Source organism: Paramacrobiotus metropolitanus, unplaced genomic scaffold (assembly GCF_019649055.1).
Source record: "Paramacrobiotus metropolitanus isolate TYO unplaced genomic scaffold, Prichtersi_v1.0 Parri_scaffold0000100, whole genome shotgun sequence".
Lineage (NCBI taxonomy): Eukaryota > Metazoa > Tardigrada > Eutardigrada > Parachela > Macrobiotidae > Paramacrobiotus > Paramacrobiotus metropolitanus.
Window position 1 is genome coordinate 237,796 of NW_026570320.1, and position 21,726 is coordinate 259,521.

At 39.5% G+C, this 21,726-nt stretch overlaps 1 protein-coding gene across 1 annotated transcript; it reads left to right on the forward strand.

Moving 5' to 3' along the window:
• Positions 1 to 27: 27 nt before the first annotated feature.
• Positions 28 to 21,604, forward strand: LOC129597154 (tyrosine-protein phosphatase non-receptor type 4-like). The gene is given in 24 exon segments (XM_055494602.1): positions 28 to 373; positions 5,537 to 6,041; positions 6,145 to 6,264; positions 6,618 to 6,660; positions 6,752 to 6,830; positions 6,909 to 6,940; positions 6,943 to 7,005; positions 7,330 to 7,450; positions 7,749 to 7,836; positions 8,036 to 8,124; positions 8,238 to 8,301; positions 8,361 to 8,527; positions 10,990 to 11,061; positions 13,214 to 13,609; positions 18,073 to 18,406; positions 18,689 to 18,902; positions 18,978 to 19,132; positions 19,344 to 19,434; positions 19,496 to 19,563; positions 19,628 to 19,774; positions 20,042 to 20,170; positions 20,531 to 20,815; positions 20,896 to 20,941; positions 21,143 to 21,604. Coding segments are annotated over 23 exon segments (2,997 nt in total). The 5' UTR covers positions 28 to 373; positions 5,537 to 5,885; the 3' UTR covers positions 21,181 to 21,604.
• Positions 21,605 to 21,726: the final 122 nt, after the last annotated feature.

A 21,726-nucleotide genomic window follows, 5' to 3' on the forward strand; every position in this document is an offset into this window, starting at 1 on the left:
TGGCGATTTCAAGACAGCTCAAAAGTCAAAACATACAGGTTACGGGGTGTGGAATATCGAATAGTGACGAATACGCATATCGTATTCATGTAGTCTTACGATCAAGAATGCTAACAAATTAGTAAAAAAGCTTTGTTGGTTTCCCATTTGGCAGCCAGACTGCATTTTGGCTCACCACACCTTTGCGATACTTCTATTGCGGTTTTATCGCTAATTTGCTTGCGCTAACGGTTTGTCGAGCTGCGTAACTGCGTTGTATCACTTGTATGATAATTTGTTGGATTTGGATCAGTCGTTTTCCGGGATTTTCCAATATTTTTTATGCTCATCTGTAGTATCATCAAAGCCTGAACATTGTCAACCGCATTGAGAGGTAAGCCTTTTCTCTTAATAACACGCTGCAAGCACGTCAAACGTGCCGAATGAGCTAGCGTTGCGTTTTGACGATCCTTCTTTTCTTTAAAATAATGAAGCTGGGTTTCTGAGACTTTCCACCGAGCCCGAATAAGTTACACTTATTCTGGCATGCATCAGTTGCATAAAACAAACGGTATGGTCAGTATGGATCCACACTACCTGTACTGTCGATAACAGCATAACCATTATGGCATAACTACTACTATAGTACTTGCGGTCCGTGTTTCTTTCTGAAAATCACAAATATGCGTGACAATCGGCCAATCTCTGAGGCAGTTGAAAATTAATATTATTTATTACCGTATGGCGTATAATAGCATGATTTAATGCTGATGCCGTGTTGTGCTGATTTATAAGTTATAAGAAAGTGGAACCAATAGATAAATGTTGCTGTGATTGTTGTAACTTTTTATTTTGGGCTGTGCTTCCATATTTGACTCCGCTGTCTGAACGGCATCGTAAGTTCATAATTACTAATAACTGACGAACTAAAATTTCTTGAGTTCACAATCAGTTTTGAACTTTTGAATGATTACAGCAATAAAGGAAACGAAATGAAGATTTCGGCTTCGAGTTTTGTATTAGCTGGAGGTGCGATTTTGTATTGTATCGAATCTGATATTTCGTGTATAATAGATTTAGATTGTGAAGTGTTCAATGTAGTATACAAGATATGGGGAGTTCCGTGAGTGCACAATAATATTGTGCAGAAGTGGCGTCTTAGGGGGCATCCATAAATTACGTACGCAGAAAACCACGATTTTTTCACCCCTCCCTCCCCCTTCGTAGCGGTCCGTCACATTTGCTTGACCCCTCCCCCCTGGTTCGTTCAATCGTAATATATGGAGCTGACCACCCCCTCCCCCCTGGGTTCGTCGAGGCCGTCACAGCTTGTCACGCTTTTTGGACCCCTCCCTCCCTGGTTCGCTGCGTACGTAATTTATGGATCCCCCCTTACTTGATTTTATTCGTGATTTTACAGCCATTGCACCATCTGCGGACCCTCCAGTTGTTAAGTGACAACGTAACAGAAGCACGCGTGCGGTGGCCCATGCCACAGGCTGTTTTAACGTAAATCTTTGAAAATTCATAACTTTGTTCATTCCTGCATTAAAATTTTTATGTATAATCTGAAAATGCAAAAATAATGCACAGTATTAGGCAAAATAAATGTCTTCTCTGTTTCTTCTTCAGGGTAACGCACTAGGAGCCCCTGCGGTTAACATAGCCGCCTATGACAAATCCTCCATAGGCGGCTATGCTAGCCGTACAGGCTAACAGTGCATAACCCTGAAAGAAAAACAAAAAGAATTTATTTTCCCTAATACTGTGTATCTGCATTTTCAAAGATATACTAAAAATTGTATGAAATAATAGTATCTTTCAAGATATTAAAGCAGCCTGTAACATGAACCCCGCGTGCTTCTGATACGTTATCACTGGAGATCCTATCAGGAATGCAATGGCTAATAAATCTGAATAAAATAAAGTAGACATACTTCTGCTGTCAATAAATATGCCTCGTTCCGTAAATTTATAGACAGATATAGGTGTATATGCACATAATATATGTTGCATAATTGCACGATAATTAATAATGTTGTTGATGCACCTTTTTTGCTTTTAAGATACAAGTACCATTTTGGCTTTCGGAATGGCGAATCCATTTATTCCATTTTATCGTACATACTCGTATTGTCAATTTGTCAGTATTATTACGCACCTCAGGACTCAGGTCAGCAGACTGAGTTACAAAGTGAGATTGCTAAATCGCTTCTATTGTACTGTATTGTCCAAGGAGTCGGATCATACTTGTATAGCACTATACCTGCCCAACACAATAACATTTCGGCTTGATTTCAGTTTCAAAACACCTTTCAGTTTAGACTAACCGAAAATGGCCTTACTTGTTAGATCAATAATGGTGACTGGCTTGATATCGTCTCGACATATTGGGGCGAAATCACGTACAATACGTATATATAGATATAAAGGTTGTATACCTGGAGTAGGTGGTATGCATACTCTTATGCAAACCCGTCTGAAAAGCAGTTGCAGATGGCAGGAGTAGAACTTGAGAAGTATGCAGTAGCATCGCCAGTTGCTCTAGACTGGTTAAACATTCCGCTGGATTGCCGTAGATTATAGAATTAAAATCGAATGGAGTCGTAACGAATTAAGAACAATAATGAGTTAATGACTGAAGATGAACTAAAAAATTCCGATGTCCAAAGTGAATGTAAAAATGATGACATTCTAGACGCTGCCGTTTAGGACCCTTGTATGGAAGCAAGAACTAGGGTAGTCCGGAAACTTAAGAATTATGTATGCACAAGACGATAAAAAGTAAACTAACAAGTAAGAATAATAAAATCTGTCTACGTTGTGCCGTGTTTTGTTTTGAAAATATCTATACATTTCTCGTAGGTAGTGATACACTGACTACGGTACTTGTAAAGCGTAGTATACATACTGTATCTGTAATACTAGAATATTATAATGATCTGATGTGTTATTGACCACGATCTGGCCTCAGAGCTATTAGCGCAAAAGTGACCCTAATTATAGCAAAATGCTTCTGTTCTGCCGATAATTGTGGGGCAGTCGTTTTAATGTGTGGATTGATGTGGTGCACATGCTGAAAATTACTAAAATACACTTCACATTTGTGATTTTTTGACAGTAGATGTTAACGCTGAATAAGCAGATAAATCTTCAAGTTTGCCGAGTAGTAATATTATGCGCTCAAATTCTTGATGTACACCAGAGGTTGCCCATCTCCATTCTATTATGGGATTGGATCCCATTTTTTCCCCATTTACCATTTTTCCATACTAAAATGGTATGGATGGGAAAACTGTATTTATGGATGGGAAAAACGAAGAAATGGGCGGAAAAGGGAAATTTAGAAAATAGGATAAAAATGACGAATTAATACATTTCTACAAGTATTTTGGTTGGCAAAATTCACAAAACCCCCGACACCTTCGCGCTTCGCGCGGAGATTACGCAGGTCGCAATAATTTTTACACGTTATGATGGAGAAAATTTTGGCAAAAACAGCGCTAAATTCACGCTTTACGTGAATAGCTGATTGCCAACAAGGTATTCCGTAAGCCAGCGTCAAGCAAGTTTTTGGTTGTACGTTGTAATTTTATTTTTAAAAAATGGGACGCTAAAATGGGGATGGAAGAAAATGGGTCTGATCCAAAAATTATGGAGCAGAGATGGGTGGGAAAAATTGTAAGAAAATGGGGTATGGATGGGATATGGAAATAGCAGAAATGGGCAACCTCTGATGTACACATTGTACAGTAATAGATGGTCTTTGGTCGTATTACAGTAATGTACTCGTACAATGCTTGATAATTTTCAGCGCGCACAGTAGTTGATACCACGCTCTACGCAGACGCTTAACTTCTTGTATGAAGTTATGAACACTGACATAAATCAATTAGTGCCATTTATGGCCATATATTTTCGAAAAAAACAGCCGAAATACCGGATGGTTCTGCCAGTATTCGGTGCACGTAACACGTAGATCATGCCATCGCCATCAGTGGCATTTGAACAGTAATGAAGAATACAGTGAGCGGTTTTCAGTCTGCTCTCCCAGTCTGCTGGAGAGCAAAACTTTCTCTGTTTCGTATTTCACTACCATTTGTTCACCGATAGTTTAAAATTCTTTTTCTCGTAAGAAATTATTAATAATAGGCAATATCTACACTTGCACGAAAAACAATCACAGGTGTGTTTCGATATTGTATGATTAAGTACTACGTGAAATTTTTCGCTTTACATATTATGCCGAAAGTGTCGTGAGAACTGCACGGGATACTGTGTTATTCGGTGGCATTTGTATTCAGTATCCTTACTTGACCAACATGAAGTTTGTAGAACTTTGAAGTGAGAAAGGACGGCTATTACGAGTAGTAATTTGGTTTCTTTATTTTCATTGAGACGATCATTGCCGTAATAATCCTTATGTACTGTATATGAAAGATCCTATCTGGATGAAAGGAAACTCATCAGCCACTGCAGCACTGAATGTGGTATCGATGATCGTCACTGTATACGAGTATCATGTATCATCCCGACAAATTACTTGATAGTTGGTAGTATTGGCGGACTTTTGATTGCTGCTCTGCCGAACGTCGCTGTAAGTGAATTGCTTCACGAGATTGCTTCGCGGCTGTGCCAAAAAAAACCGGGCAAGTTTGAATTGATTTTATATTCGTACTCAAAAGTTTTAAGGCAGTTTAGTGCCTTTTTCTGAAAATGTTTCAGTGTTATGATAACATAACATATTATGATATCATGACATCAACACTGTTTTAGCGTTTGCATGTGCGTAAGAGTGAAATGTTGAAATGATGATTTGTTACAGGATTTTTGTGCCTTGAAAAAATGTGCTGAAAATTTGGTCGTGTTCCTTCTAGAATTCATCAACTCGGTTAAACGAAAAGTTTAGCTCGCACTTTACAGTTACGGTAGTATTGGAGCTGTTTCCTCACAATCAGGAAACGTATTACTGTACATTATTATGTGAAAAATAGGTTGCGTTTCTTTTATTAATATTGGCATTTTGAAACTAGAGACTTGTTAGGCTTTAGACTAGAGACTGCTTACTTGTTAGTCATTATTGTTTATTGTATTAATTTTAATTACTGATGATTTAATGATTACTTCCATATTTTTATGTGAAATCAATTGGGTGAGACATCTAGTGCTTACCTTTTAGTACGTACGTAGGCTAGTTAAGCAAGTCAGTTAAAGCTGGTACAGTATGCTGTGGGTTCATGCTCATACTCGTACAGCCGTAAGATGTACCTTAAGAACCATGCGGGCGGTACGCACGTTGGCAAACGTCGGCGGTTCTGGTTTGGCAATAGTGCCTAGCTATGTCGCGCATGCAGGCGCGTTTGGTAAAACGGCGGTAAAATGCCGCGTGGCGGCGCGGGCTGGATGCCGTATCATGTTGCTTTACGAGAGTTGCCAGCAGAAAATTGACCAATAAGAATGCGCACTGGGTGGTGCTTAACCCTTTGAAATGAATTTGGTTTGCGTAGATTTTTTGTAGCGTCGAAGGCGCTTGCTGACTTTATTTTGTTTCTCTTAGATTGATGAACTTTTCATCACGGACATGTTAATAATATTATTATAACATTCGATCGGAATAATACGCGTTCTGCGAATCAACCCGACCATTTTGTAATGAGGAAATTGGATATTTTACATCAAGATCGATTTAAAACTTACCCGGATAGCTTATACATTGTGGAATCACTGAAATCAACGGATTTGTTACTGCCCATACAAATGGACTTTGAATGCCACCTGTTATTATCATACTTGAAGTATCAAATTACGGGTGACCTCAGGGCGGAAAAGTACAATGAAGGCGGTTCTGTTGCTTCTCTGTTTTGTTTGGTAATGATTTGCACCTGTCCAAGTTGAATAGTAGCGGTATGTCAGCAATATTTCGTGAACGATTCGGAGCAACGGGATCCTATAAAGTACGGGAAGCGGAAGCCGTGTCGGAACCAAACATACCATCAATGCGTTCAACTGTGCCGGCTACTGTCCAGTTCCTCGATGAGTCTAGTTGCACATTCTACATTGAAGTATGTGAAGATCTCAGCGAGCGATATCTCTAATATCCGTAAAATATTGTCTATGGCTGTACACTATTTTGTCTGCATTTATGATAATTCCACATTTTTGCAGAAGAATGCCAAAGGACAAGATCTTCTGGATCTGGTTGCGGATCATCTTGATCTGGTGGAGCCCGACTACTTCGGTCTTCAGTTTATTGACCCAGATTTCGAAACTACTTCTGATGGATGGGTAAGATTCTCAGCAAGCTGAGCACTAGACTGATTCTACAAAAATTACGGATTACGCCAGCTACGCACCGTCCTCACCTTTTAACATTAAATTTCTCTTGTAGCTCTTATTATATACTGTATTACATCTATATAGTAATGTCACCTAGATTCCATATTTATAGCAAATACTATAATAGTGAGCACCTTTTAATAATTGTAAGGTGGAGGTTTATGGTTACTTTTCGCTAACAATCTGAAACCTTTGTATTACAAAAGAATGGTTCATCATCGTTTTTGAAATTACATGAAAGTTAAAATCAGTTACTTCGAAAGTGTATCTTGTAGGCATTGTGGTTTTTTGTTTTCTTGCAGAGGTGGCTTGAGTCTCATAAATTTGTGAAGAAGCAAGTGCGAAGTACGTATGTCACTATGAAATATTTACAACTTGTGACTTCTTAATTTTATGGGATGGCATGCCCTATTTGCACAAATGGATAATTTTTCAGCCGGTGTTCCATACGTCTTTATCTTCCGCGTGAAATTTTTCGTATCGGATCCTTGTTTACTGCATGACGAGTACACTAGGTAAGATTTCAGAAATAACGTTTTGCGCTGCTTGCCGGTGGTTCTCTGAGCGGTGTATTCTTTTTTTTCTGGTTGTAGGTACAACTACTTTCTTCAGTTGAAAAAAGATGTCAGGAAGGCAAGCTACCAGTTCCTGAATCCATAGCAGTATTACTGGCAAGTTACGTTGTACAGTGTAAGTGTCATAAATTAACAAATTTTATTCGAATGGTTAAAGCATAGAGAGACCGAGCAATACCGCTTCGCTTTGCTCCGCTCTGTATTAAGAGGAGCGTATTCGTATTGTTCGGTCTCTTTATGGTTAAAGTCTGGCTCATGTTTTGCATTTCTGGAAATACTGGAGTTATAGTGTGCGAGAAATTATCGCCGGTGTTGGGTGTTAGTAATTGTGTGTGCGCTTAGATACCGCACGAATTTATAATCGTGATGGTGCTGTAGTGAAATCTTTCTCACGCTCTTGTTAGTGCATTTTACTACAAAGTTTGTGTTTTCTTGTTAGCCGAACTCGGTGATTTCTCACCGGAAGACCATCGACCTGGCTACTTGTCCGATTACACATTCATTCCACACCAGCCTCCTAATTTTGGTGTCAAAGTCCATGAACTGCACAAGTTGCACAGGTACGATTCGGATATAATTGTGTTAGTTTTAGTGGATAACAATATTAATACGTACTCACATGAAACGTAAAAGAGTTTGTCATATCTGGCATTACATGGTTTCACAGCAGTCTCATATACCAGTTCCATGTTAGGAGTATGTAAAGTAGGGAAATGTTGAGAGTTTAGTAACTTCAAAAGACTGTAAATAAAAACCTCGGTAATGTAACTTTTTACAGATATTCCAGAAACGGGAATATCATCTCTGCAAAAACAACAGTGCTTCGAATTTTTATTGAACAAAATCTGATTAATTTAGAGGCCAGACTCCAGCGGATGCTGAGTTTAACTTTCTCGACCAATGCAAAAGACTGGAAACATACGGCATCAGTTTGTACAATGCGAGGGTGCGTAATCGAACGGATTACTAGTATGGTGTTAACTTTTAAACGCAGACTAGAAATTCGCCATGCATTAAATGTATCTAACTTTAAATAACTGAATTTTGATAATATCACATTTAAGAGATGGTTGACTACGGCGTTAGGCGTTTCTGATATGAGCTTTGAGTTTTCATTAACGACAAGCTGTTATTTCTTAATTCAGGATGCTAACGGAGTTGATATCCAGCTGGGGGTGACTTTTAATGGATTGGTAGTATTCCAGAATGGGATGCGGCTCAGTATTTTTGCATGGTTTGTACTTTCACAAGCTTTAAATTGTATCCCTAACATTTCCGTTGTGCTGCGTCAACCTGTTGCATTGTGTTTTGCTCTTTTTACGACAAAGCACGAGTTTTCCTTTTTAGGGCCAAGATTGTTAAAATTTCCTTCAAGCAAAAACAGTTCTTCATCCAGATACACGAAGAAACGGTGAGAAATTTGGTGGAATGGACTATTGTAATTGGTTAGAGAATAATTGCTGGTTATAGAAAGACTACGACACGCTTTTGGGATTTTACATGCTGAGTTATCGCACCTGCAAAAATTTGTGGAAATCTTGCGTCGAACATCATAGTTTTTTCCGTTTGAAATCCACACGTCCATTGATCTCAAAGAAATTTAGCTTTTTCTCGCTGGGATCCAAGTTTCGATATAGGTAAGTTTGTTTTTTGTCGAAAATTTGCTGCTAGGTTAAAGTTTTCATCGAGATCTATTGTCGGAATGTGTGTGCAACCTGCAAGTCATGAGAGAATTAAGTATTTTTAAGTCTTCATTAAAGCATTTTTGATATTTGGCCTATAATTATTTATAATTAAATTTTCGTTTTTTTTGACGTCACCAGAATTCGCCATAATTTTGAAAACCGAAAAATGATACGAAGTGGGTTTTCCGTTTGTTTTATTGTGATTATAACTTTGGAAAAGTGCGCTTTCCTCGCGTGGTTTACTTTATATGCATGAAAAAACGGCTGAGTTACAAATGTGATACAAAAACAGCGTGACATTTTTCCGTTGCTCTATCGTCGATGTAGTACGATTACGAAAGAAGAAAATGGTTCTGTCGTACGCGAAGTGTGGAGATCAGTTTTAGTGGATGGTGATAATTGCCGAAATGCCATCGTAAGCAATGTTAAGAAAGCTGTTTAGACACGGCCTTTACGTAGCGTGAAAGTGCATTGGTTATATTGGTTGAATGTGATTAGAGTGAAGTTATACGTCGACTTTTACGACAAATCTAGATGAACATGGCGATTGTGCCTGGGCTGTCATGTTTTTTTCTACGGCTTGTAAATCATCGTATCATGGCTTGGGCTGTCGACTAATAAAGCCAAACCTGTCATGCCCCCGGCTACCAACTTTTACTTTTGTATTCGGCCCCCAATGAAAAATGCTTTATTGCTGGTATTTTTTGTGCATCATTGATAATGATCGTACGTTTGCACGTATTAACAAATAACTGGTTGGGAATCCTTTCGGCTTAATAGCTTCGTTTAGCCCCATTTTTCGACAAAAGTTTTGTATTCTTAGAAGTGTAGCTTCTGTTATTTGTCACGCGCCTGTTTTTATTTCAAGCACTTCTTAAGCGGTGTTAGTGATTGATCTGGTTATTCAGCATGTAGCTTCTGCTTTTGAAAATCTGATTTGATATTATTTTTACAGTACAGATATGTTGATTTATGCGAACATCGCTTAAAGTAATCGTGTATTTTGCGGAACTTCGAACTTCGGTTCCATTATGGATGTTGATATGCTGGACGAACTGACCGGCGACGATCACATGTTTCGCTGTGTCATGATTGTTGATTATCGTCCTTACACTAACAATAAATAGTAAGTGCAGCAAAGAGCGACATTCTTTATGAAGTTGGACGCCTTTTTCTGGAACAGTTTCTTTTTTATGGTAATTTTTTTCCCTTTTTACAACATTGTACGTACTTCTTCATATTCTTTATATGCAGTGTAACTGTGTAACTAAATTTAAATAGATATAACTAAATTTAAGTTGTAATGCAAAAATTTTATTACATAGTATTGTAAGGTATGGTTTGGAATGCATAGTGTCGTCGGCTTTTATGATAGATTTCGTTTCGTTGTCAGTATAGTAATGTTTCGTTATCAGTATAGGTGATAATGACTTTTCGTTGTGATAATGACGAAAAGTCGTTCGTTGTGATAATGACTTTTTTATTTGGCATGGTCTTTATGAATTAACTGAATTTACTTTAAAAAACTCAAAAAATTGCCCATTTTCAGTTGCTCACTTCATTTCAGCCTATCGAGCATTTAACTTCATTTGGCGAATTTTTTTACCACTTATGAATCTTCCAGCGTTGGTTTGCAATGGAGTCGTGGTAACTGCAAGTAGTGACAACAGATACATTTTTATTTATATGCATATTATTGTCAGATTTAAAAATATTTTAAAGTCGAGAATGATTATCTTAAAAATTTGGTCCTGACTTTTGTTATGGCACACTTTGTGTTTACGTAATTTGACTTCAACGCGATATTGTGCCTTTTACGGGCTGTGGAGTGTGGACACTGGACTTACTGTTAGTGTAATCCGAAGTCGACCAATTACTGGAGCACGATGTTTACGTTAATTGTTTTGGTCGTTAATGAATGTAAAGTAGCGTTGGAAATGATTTAATTTTCGCTTCATGTCGTCCGAATTTTGCAAACGTCAATTACGGCGTGTTCTTTTCTGAAATTTGCCAGTCTTAGACAATTAGAAAAATTTATTGTAATTGTTAATCATTGGACTTTGAATCGTAAATGAACAAAAAATGTGATTGACGAATTTTGGTGTTATCCAACTGACACTGCATGCCGCGCAATCTGCCTACAGTGTGGCGCCTTTGAGACACTGATTGTGATAAATGACCGTATTGTTCTTGATTTTTTGCGGTTTAAAATCGCGCAGGCGGTATATTTGGCAGGTTTTTGTTCTTCGTCGAGATTGCGGAATGGAATTTGTAATGAGTTCTAGCTAGTTATTTTGTAAAATTTATTGGCAGAAATGTGACAGTTGTTTCCCGACTTCAGTGTAATTGAAATTCTTTTGTATACGTGCTAATGGCAAACAACGACATTTGTTTTGTTTTCCTGTATTATTTAGCGGACGGACCGAATATGAAACGCTCGAGGATGGAAAACGGCGGTTTCGTGTGGAAAAGTCAAGTATTACTCGGTGAGTGTTGTTTAGTGGTTCGGTTTCGATTACCCAATTATTTTTTGGTTTGGTATACCATATACATATAGATATGATATAGATCTGGTGTGGTTGAATCATATTTTTGCATAGAAAACATGATGGTTGATTGCTTGATTGGGTCTGTTCGAACTACAAGTACCGACGGACTTTTCTAATCAAAGTGTCCCAAGAAATCTGATTTCGTAATTAGGTAGCTCGATTGTAGTTGATTGCAATGGTTGGCGCTGCTTGCTGACCACAGCCGTGGGTTCGTAATGCAACCAGGTTAAAAATCCCATGCTAGATTCTCACCCTGGTCGGATGTGGGCTACATGCTGTGCTCGAATTATATCAAATTACAGATAAATAAAGTGTGCAGACTGCGGTGAAATTTTGAAGTTTGAAATTTTTTGAAGAATTTATTTGAATGTTGGTACCCCGGCTGAGTGTTAACGATTTAAAATTCATACAATACCACTTGTTATCTATAGTACATACTGTATAGCGCCCAAAACTGTACTACTAGCAAATTACGAGCCAGCGTATAGAAAATCGTTTACGCGTTTGCTCCTTAGAGTGAGCCTTTTTAATTTTTTTCATAAGAGAATTTCAGTTTGAGTGCAATGAGTGTTATCAGATAGTTACAGGCGACTGCAGTACTATCTACTTGCTTCATGAGATACAAGACCTGCGAGATTGAAACGCTCAGAATTTTAAGTACAACTATTTTGGGTTAACAATTCTTGTCTGGTAGCCAGTTTATAGTGCTTTTAAACATTTTTGTTAATTATTGTCGGTTCCAGTTAATAGTAACTGCTGATTCATTTTCATGTCTTTTATTTAGCTTTAAGACAAGGTGGATTAGTCCAAAACCAAAATGCATTGCACATAGACGTGATGCATTGAAAAATTGACGGTTATCGCAGGAAGACTTTCGATGAAGTTTCAAAACCTCTGCCGATCATTCTGCTTTGCTTGAAGTAATTATAAGTACTGCTGTAGAGGTACTATGGAAGTCTACTGGTTCTTCTGGGCAGTTTTCGTAAGAATACGCATACTTCTTAATTCGTATAAATCGAAAGCAGTCACTATAGCCCCCTGCCCCAGTAATATGTCAACACTAACCTAACCGTAAGGTGCATAGGAGAAATCTCCTGTGTTATGTACAAATTTACAAATACTACAAGTACCTTTTTGACACTACCAAAACTGGGCTTTTTCATGACTTTCATGAAACAACGGCGTTCGTCATTCTGATGTCTTCCGTTTCTGATCCAAAATATAATTAACATAGGATAATAATAATATATACTTATTTTATAGGTTTTTTAATATTCTTGTAGCTTCTCAAATTGTTGTTAGAAATCTGACTACTAAATTTATTTTTGCAATACGCTAAAATGCATAAGGCAGTCAGATTGTAATCATTGTATGAGCAGCGCGTTTCGCATTTTTGTTCGATGCAGTGGTCAGTAATCCATATTGCGATAAAAAAACATTATTATGTTTTGAATGGTGGTAATTGTTACACTACAATTTCCGGAAACCGGCAAACTCTTTTCCCAGGAGAAACCACTATTAGAAATCTAATAGACATCGGAATAAACACTTTCGTTCACAACGTTTCCAGGTTTACTCGGTTTGTTTTTACTCGATAAGTTTTTGTAACAGGCAACACAAATGCCTGTTTGGGAAATATTACCTAAATTTGGCGGTTATGTTTTTACTTTTGGGTGGTGTGATTGGTAAAGCGTGGCATTGACCAGCTAGAGTGGCTAGAGTAATGAACTTATTGAATAGCTCTGCTGGGCGGAGAGAAAGAGTCACTTTCCTGCCTACACTGCAGCCGAGCAATGGCAATCGGTGCACCACCACCACACACAGAGAGAAAGCATAGCGCAGAGACAGAGTTAGCCTTATGTTTGGTTTTGGCATCTGCCAAGTGGCTTCGAAATTTCCATTCATAGCACTCTCCGTGTGCCTGCTCGTGCAGTGCAGTTTTTGACATCTCCAGTTCTTCATTGTACCCCGTAGTACGGTGGAAAATGACAGACTGGTCCCGTTGAGCTGTGTGGATTGTGTTGTTTTTTTGTCAGATAATGCATAGTGATGTCGTAGCCAAACTGGATAGCCTGTTCTCCTGTTTCAGAGCGCCCAGTAAGCGTTACCAGCGGCGCACCGTAGCTGGCACATCACGGGATCAGATTCTGGAAGAGAAGACCATCGCGCCCGGTTTCCAGGCGGGATTGGCCAAAGAGAAATCCCTCCCGGCATCCCAATCGCATTCCGCCGTTAATCGTGTGAACAGCAGCAGTAATATTATCAGCACCGGGAATAATGTGACGATTGTGCATGTTAATCACGCGGGCAATGAGCATACGAGCAACGGACCCCTCAACCCGACAACGCTGCACCGGAGGAGCCTGGGCTCCACCAATGTGACGCTGAACAATGGCATTCCATCCGTTGTGGCACCGGTTACCTTGTTTAGTCAGCAGGCCGTTAAGAGAAGCTCTCCGGGCCTTAATAGGAGCAAAGTCGACGAGTAAGTGATAGTATATTGCTGCGTTTTATTGTCTGTTTGCTCTCGCCGATCGAGGTTAATCAGTGTGCCTGGGCTCTGCTCGAATATCATTTCCGCTGTTAGAGCGTGTGAAATGCATCCGAAATGCTGGTGTTTGCATAATTGCTGTCGACAACAACGACGCGATATTTGTGCAAAAATTCATTCCTTCAGCTGTTTCGAAAGCAGGCGGTGGTGAATTTTTATTCCATTTGATATGTGTGGAAATTACGCTGGGTGTGCTAGTGTGCGGAGGTAAGACTCTGAAGAGTCAGACTGTTTTTTTGAGGTAGCTATTGATTTAAGTTTTTTCTACTCGGTGTGATGTGAACTGCTGCTTATTAGGCCCTGGCTGATTAATTCAAATTCGACCCCGGTGACAAGAGTTTGTAGAATAGGTACATGTAAACGGTGTTTGGTTGGGGCCGTGCGCTGCTGCTTAGCCAGCCACTGTCGAGGATGTGATGTAGCTTTTTATCGGCAGAAGTTTGTATGGCTGCGGGGCTTGTCCATCTTGTGCTGAATAGGTTCTTGTCTTGAAGGTCTTGTTCAGATGTTCCGGCAGTGTGAAATGGTGATGCTCATAAGTTTAAGCTACTCGATCGTCCGTCGATGACGTACGCTGCTGATAACAGAGACTTATTTAAAAGCCCAGCCAGCTCTATATTTCGGAATATTTCGGAAATCTTTGATTTCAAGAGCAGTATTTTTTGAAACTCATTTGGTAATAACTGGTACACAAAATATTAAGAATATGTTCTGTGAGCTTGTTCTAATAAGTATTACGAGCTACTAGTTCAAGCAGCGCTTTCGCCGTTTTGTGTAAATGATAACCATAGTAAACACAATTTCTGAAAATCTGTTTTTACGTTTGTCAGGTTAATTAGTTTTTAAAATCCTTTTTGAAAGTTTTAGTTAGATACAGTACATAATTTGTACATTTGCAGAGCCAGCTAAATGGCTTTACTTTGCATTCACCGTAGTTTGACACTTTGACTGTTTGGCTGCTGTTCCTAGGAGGACTTGTTCCACTGTTTTGGGCCGCGCGTGAAGCCGCATATGAAGTAATAAAAATGCAATAATTCCAACAGTTGTAAACTTGGCGCTTTTGCATGTAGTGTTATTTTTCCAAAGAGATTGATAGAAGCGTTGGCGTCCGGATGCTGGTAGTAATCTCTGAGAGAAATGCCGAGAGTCAGCCTCGAAGAATGTAACGTTATTTATGAAGTTTACCATTCACATGTGTGTAATAGTCGTATATTGATTTTTTTGCCATTTGGCCTCAGCATGTTTCGGCTGCGTCATAACTGACCTGAATTGCGAATTCAGTTTTGACCGCGTACGAATTTTTTCCATCGTGATACTTTTATCTAATTGCGAGTATGGTACTGTAAAGACATGCGGAGAGATTCTCAGCAGCATAATCGCGCACTACAAGCAGCACGCTGTCCGCTGGTTTTATCGCATTTTTGTAATTGATATTGACAGTTTTATATAACGCTGAACTGAAGCTATTTCCTAGATACGGGTTATCACTTATCAGTCGGAGCGGTTATCATTAGCGATTGGAAGAGAACTAAAGTTTAAGAAAAAGAAAACCTTGCAATAAAATGTTACCAGCCGCTTTCATAAGTCGTGGCCAGTTTTTTGCTTTGTGCGTTCCCGCATATGATACAGTTTAAAAGTTTTATTAGAAATGCCGTTTAGAAATCGCCATGTATTTGTTCAAAATAAGTAAGAAAGTACAGTATCTTTTTCTAATAATATGTGTTTTCACTCCACTAATAGGTTCGATGCATTGCATTACGTACTTTCCTACTGCGTTGTTTGTTATTCGTTGGGGTCCCTTTTCTTACTCCTGTGCACCAATTTTTAGCAAGTGAAACGGATTGAATGATATGCATGTGTGTGCTATGAAATATTTTCTTCTTACATTACCATCTGAAAAAGTACCGTACAATGGATCGAGGGATCGGATGGGATGCATACTTGTGGCATTACTAGTATACTGTATGTTGTACAAGTTATGACAGAAGCGAAATGTGACCGAATTATCGATTTGCGGCTTGGTCGCCATTTGGTTTAAGTAAAATTTATCTTGGACGCTAGATCGATGAGATTCCAGGATTTAGTACTTGCCGGGATTCCTGAGGTGTAATCAGTTCTGTGAAATCCTAATCCATACTGGGTCCATCAAAATCCCCTAATTAACGTCATATGCGCTTTCCAAATGGATTTTGTGAACTTATATTGATTGATCTTTTCGTTGACCATGCGCATGGCTTTGATCATACTCGGTAATAATTTACCTCCAGGTTTCATGAATTTCTCTGGATAGTGGATAGTACGCTAAGCACATACCCGTGGTGGTGCGATTTTTGGAAAATGACTGCAGTCTTACTTCAGTCGAAGATGGTTTGAAGTCTTCATGCACTGCTGGAATGTGGAGCTTTTAACAATTTTCAAGGGAAGTTTTGTAGATCACAAAAGTCTTTTCCTACACGACTAGCTTGAACGAGTGAGAAGTTGAGAACCGGAGCTCGCTAAAAATCGCTTGTTATTTTGTCAAACGGAACCATGTTCAGCTGGAATGTGTTATCACGGTTTTTCCACAAAAACGCTGATATTCGTAGCAGAAAATCCTTCGAAGCCAGTCACTGCAGATCAGGTGACGCTTATCTTCCCGTCTCTATAAGGTATGCGAAATTGCGAATGCGAGGCTTTGCATCGACAATCGGCGACTTGCAGGCATTTAAATTGGATGCAAATTCCTTCACTATATACCTAGTTGACAGTTTGCCTGACTGTGAATATTAACTTATGAGCGGCGGTAAATATTCATTATGATATGAATACTTCCGCCGCGCGTCTGAGGAAAACTGGTTTTGACTCACTGGCGCTTACTCAAAGCGTGCAGTACTGTAAACATTAGAGTACAGTTGTAGCTGCATGTTGTCCATGCACCTGAAACGGGTCAGACTTGGTTAAATACTCTTCGTATTTCGTAGTTCACTGCTGAATAGGTAGCTATGTATGATAACTCGTAAGTTGAAAAGTTTCCGCGATTAACAGTTTTACTGTTTGACGCTCACTGTCTAGTTTCCAGAAAGCGATCACCGACCTGTTATAGTTGCAAAATATTATTTAGACTGCCAGATTTGATTGCTTTGTGGAAATCGTCCATTATTTCCAGACATCTGTAATATTATCAGTTTCTGGATTTTTTGTGCTGGTAATACTCCCGACAGATGTATCGATGCTCGTTCGGCGATTGCCAGTTTCGTATTGAATTTGTATGGAAACAGGTTCGCATTTCGCTCAGGTTTTTTGCATTTTTACGGTTTTCATTAGTTTTGCTCTCGCAAATACCGTGCTTTCTTTTGCATGTATAGAAGACTTTTGTTTTTAAATTTTTATTCGTTCGCATTGCAAAAGTGGGAAGAAGTTAAAGCTTTTTACAACAACAGAAAATCTTTCTCTGAGTCAGGTTTTATCAGTCTACCTTTGTCAAATTTTACTTGGCGTTATCAGTGTACCCTTGGATAGATTTGCGGAATGCTTAAAAGTTCTCTTTTTGAGGATGATAAATGACGCAGTTGCCGGAAAGTGTTGGCAATTGGAGAGTTAGTGGTAGTACACCGGAAGCCCATCAAAACCGAAACCACCTGATTAGCTAATGAAGGCGCAGGCTAGCTGCTCGTACAGATAGTACCGGATGAATATTCCTTTTTTCTTTAAGGTGTGCCTTGAAGCAAAGACTTTTGGCTGTTCTGTACTTCATGTGTTGTGCTACTATATGAAGTCAAACGGCGCTTTTTGATTCCGAAAATGCGCACATGTTTATCAGATGTGATAAATTAATGACGTGGAAGTAAAGGTAAAGCGTACGTAGTGCTTTTACGTTGCACACAACTCTTATGGTTAGTGGTAGTAATTTATTTCTGTTTGCTCTGTATGTGTCTGGTGTTATTAGTCAGTGTCTGAAAAAGGTGTGGTGTGCCGTCTGTAGGAACGTAGGTATAAGTAATTCGGTTCTTGCAATCGGTCCGGATATGTGTCAGTGTATTCTGCGGTTTGTGACAGTACTAACTCGTTAGTTACGAGGAAGTTTCAGAAATTTGTTCCGACGGTGATATTCGTTCAGCTTTCTCCAGTTTCTTTCATGTTCGCTTTCTGATACTGCAGTTACAAACTTGCACACGAGCGGCGAAATTATTAATATAATTTTTTTTTTGAAACACGGTATCTCTGCTACATATTGTCGCAGTTATGCATACTAGTCTGTGGTCGTGTCTTATCCAGGGCGATTCATCGAGATTATTCAGGTGCCGTTTGAAACAATGTACCATTGCAAAATTGTATTTTTTGGCGGAAAGTATTTCTTAAGGGTGTTTAGAAGCCGGCTGAATATCAGCAGCGACGACGTCAAAATTGCGTTTTTTCAGTGATGGAGGCTTCAGGGAAGCTAATTTCAGCCGATCAGCCGGTACGAAGTTCACCAGTAATCACTTACGATTGGATACTAATGAGACGTCTCCTCATCATGCCGTTAATGGATTATCCTACCGTGTTATGCCGGAAAGGAGTCTGGATGGAGTGCAGTCGCCTTCGGGTGGTGCGGTAACCAGCAGCTCCAATCGCGTTCTACCGCCTCCGCTCAGGAAAGACTTAGTGCATCCGCTCCAGCCTTTGGAAAGTGTTGGTAATGGGATCTCTGCCGGTTGTGTCTGCATCCGAATTAAGCCGGATGCCGATGGGAAATTCGGTTTCAATGTGCGGGTATGTTTGTGTTTACTGCGCTGTCCTAAACTAGATATTTTTTAAGTATTTCCGATTGGAATTTTATTCCGTGTGCTTAAAGTGTTAACGGATATTTCACGTTTTACGACGATAGTTCGTGACTGAGATTTGTTGAATTACCAAAATAATTCGCTCAGTTTTAAGAGATTTGGTACTCCGAAAAGGTTAAGCGAGGCATAACCAAGTCTTTTCTGCGTGTATATAACCGGTAATTTCTCGAACTGTGAATATTCATGGAGATGAATGTCTTTCGTCGTTTAGGGTGGGGTGGACCTAAATTTGCCTGTGATTGTCACCCGTGTGGCGCCTAATACGCCAGCCGACTTGGCGGTGCCGAGATTGTACGAAGGTGACCAAGTTATCTCCATTAATGGACAGGACACATCCATACTCAGTCATGACGAAGTTGTTCGTCTGATAAAGTCCTCTTATCAAAATCGGACAGGGGAATTGGTCCTCTACGTTAGACCAAATGGTTAGTCGGTATTTGGAAACAACATAAAGAACTTTCGTTTCAAAAGCTATAATTGCCATGGTCATCTCTTTTTAGTGTATAACGGCGGCGAAGAACCGGATGAACCAGAATTTCAATACGTTCCTGACACACCCAAAGCAAATGGTCTTCTCAGTTCCAGTCCTTTGCATGAATCCATGATGCTGCTGTCAGAAAGCTTGAAAACTGGGAATGCTTTACTGCAGTTCGAGGTGAGATGGAAGTTTTTTTGCTCCCATGTTTACTAAATCTTTGCAGTAAAATCTTCTCGAAGCCTAAGTAAAATCTTCTCTTGCAGTCTCTTCTTATTTAAAAATTCCATATCCATATTTCGTTTTGTATTTGAATGTTGCATAATTCCCATCTTTGCAAATTCCGGTACAAATTGTGGTGTTATTTATTGAATTTTGTTCCGGTTGACAGCAATTATATAAGCGGAATCCGAAAATGTCCATGAAAGATGCGGAAACACTGAACAACAATCCTCGGAATCGATACAAGGATGTGCTGCCATGTAAGCCGAGAATTTGTTGGCTGACTAATTTATGAAGAATTTTCAGTGTTTGATTTGGCAGATGATAGCACTCGAGTACTCATCCATGGCGTTCCAGGGAACGATTACATTAACGCTAATTACATCAAGGTACCGTATTGCTTGCTGTCTGTTGAATCCTTTTCCAATAACTAAATAGCAGTTTGCTGCGTAGATGGAAATTCCTACTTCCGGCATTGTCAATCGTTACATCGCGGCGCAGGGACCCCTTCAACATACCAGCTTTGATTTCTGGCAGATGGTTTGGGAGCAGCAGTCTACGTTAATCGTCATGCTAACGTGCTTAGTGGAACAGGGTCGGGTGAGTAATTTTCTGATAATTTTTTATACTTACTCGCTTTTTGGGCTTCTTTTTTCGCGAGATTTTTGTGAACTTGGGGGTGACTGAGTGGGTTGAAGCAACGCTTTGAAGGATTCACGGAAATGTGCAATGTAATATGTATGACCGCGTAATCGGTCGTTTGACATGCATGCGCATACCGTATTAGACGTGCTCTTGGGTTTGCACAGTGTTCCGTATTTGTATGTGTAGCCCTGTTTGATTACTAATGCTCTTGGTGGGTTGCAGATCAAATGCCATCAGTACTGGCCCAAACTGTACGAAACAACTGATTATGGCGCACTGCAAGTCACTTGTGTCAAGGAACAAGTGCTTGAATGTTTTGCATTTCGTGAACTGACTCTCATCCATATGGAGGTAAGGTGTGGCACTACTAACGTCGACATTGACGGTTTTCGGATTCTTTTCGCAAAGCACCGTGCAGGAAATCACTTACCACTTGCGGCTTTATGATTTCTCTTATAAGGTTTTGTCTCTTATGTATTAAATTTTTGTCTTTTAGCTTTGTAGTTTTCTCGTTTAATTGCAAACTTCGAATATTTCTTACCGGATTTAGTGAACCGGAGCATTTTGTGAAAGTTTTCGGTTTTGAAAATTGTATTAAGAATGTTTGTTTGTTTTTAATGTTTGAATGTTTGTTTTTAACGCCTGATTTTTTTCACAGTATTTCGTTTTTTTGGTGACTCAAAATGAATGACGTGCTATGCATATTTGCAGACAAATGAGGAACGGCACATCACACACATGCAGTACATTGCTTGGCCTGACCATGGCGTGCCGGATGATGCCAGTGATTTTCTGGAATTTGTGATACGGGTGCGGCAGTACAGGGTGGGCATGAATGAGCCCTGTATTATTCACTGTAGTGCCGGGATTGGACGCACAGGAGTCATTATCCTAATGGAAACCGCCATGTGTCTCATTGAGGCCAATGAACCGGTGTATCCTCTGGATGTTGTACGGTGCATGCGCGACCAGCGGGCGATGCTCGTCCAGACCACTGTACGCAACGCTTTTACCCTTTACAATGCTGAAGTGGTGTATTTATTCCTTGCGTAATCACACCATGGTTTTAATTACAGAGTCAGTACAAGTTCGTGTGCGAGGCCATTCTTAGAGTGTTTAACGGTAAGTCACTGCACTGAAGATTGTCTTTTTAATTAATATTTTAGAGATTTTGCTTTTTCTGTTAATGTAAAAATTTTCCCGATTTTTTTTCTGTCGCTTTTCTGTACGTTTGTACGCTTGGATTATTTTATGCGATTCTGGCATTTACGAAATTATGGGTGTGATCGTTTTTTGTGAAAGTTAAATGTCTTGGTTTTACAGACGGATTAGTGAAACCGTTAGATGAATACAGGAGATAGGAAGGTCATGCCAAGATTGATCCGGCGGATGGTGTATTGGCAGTGGTATCCAGACGACGCCGAGATGTTGTCAAGTGTTCTCATTCCCTCTTGTTTCCTTTTTTGACCTAATTTAAGTCAATTGGGGCCTTGGTGACAATTTGAAAGTTCCCTGGAGATTTGCTGAGTATTTTTGGGGTTCGGTTTAGTGTAATGGCAATGGGATGGGTTATCCCAAGAGGATGCTGGCTATTTTGGCCAGTTACTGTTTTTATATATTGGACGTTTGACCATTTGTTAATGCAGCTCACTTCTGGGCTCAGTGTGCGCGGTCTCTGTCGCATAACGGCGTGCCTATGCTGTGATGGTATATAATTTTTCAGAGTGTACAATTCGCACTTGGATGTACAGTGATTTATACAAAATGAAGCTTTCGATTCACTGATTCTGGTTTGTGTAGGAATACCAACGTTAGTACAACAACATAAATAAATATCAACACTAATAGTACGCACTAAATTATCTTAAATAATAGGAACAAAATGGTCGAATAGGAAATGCAGAGTG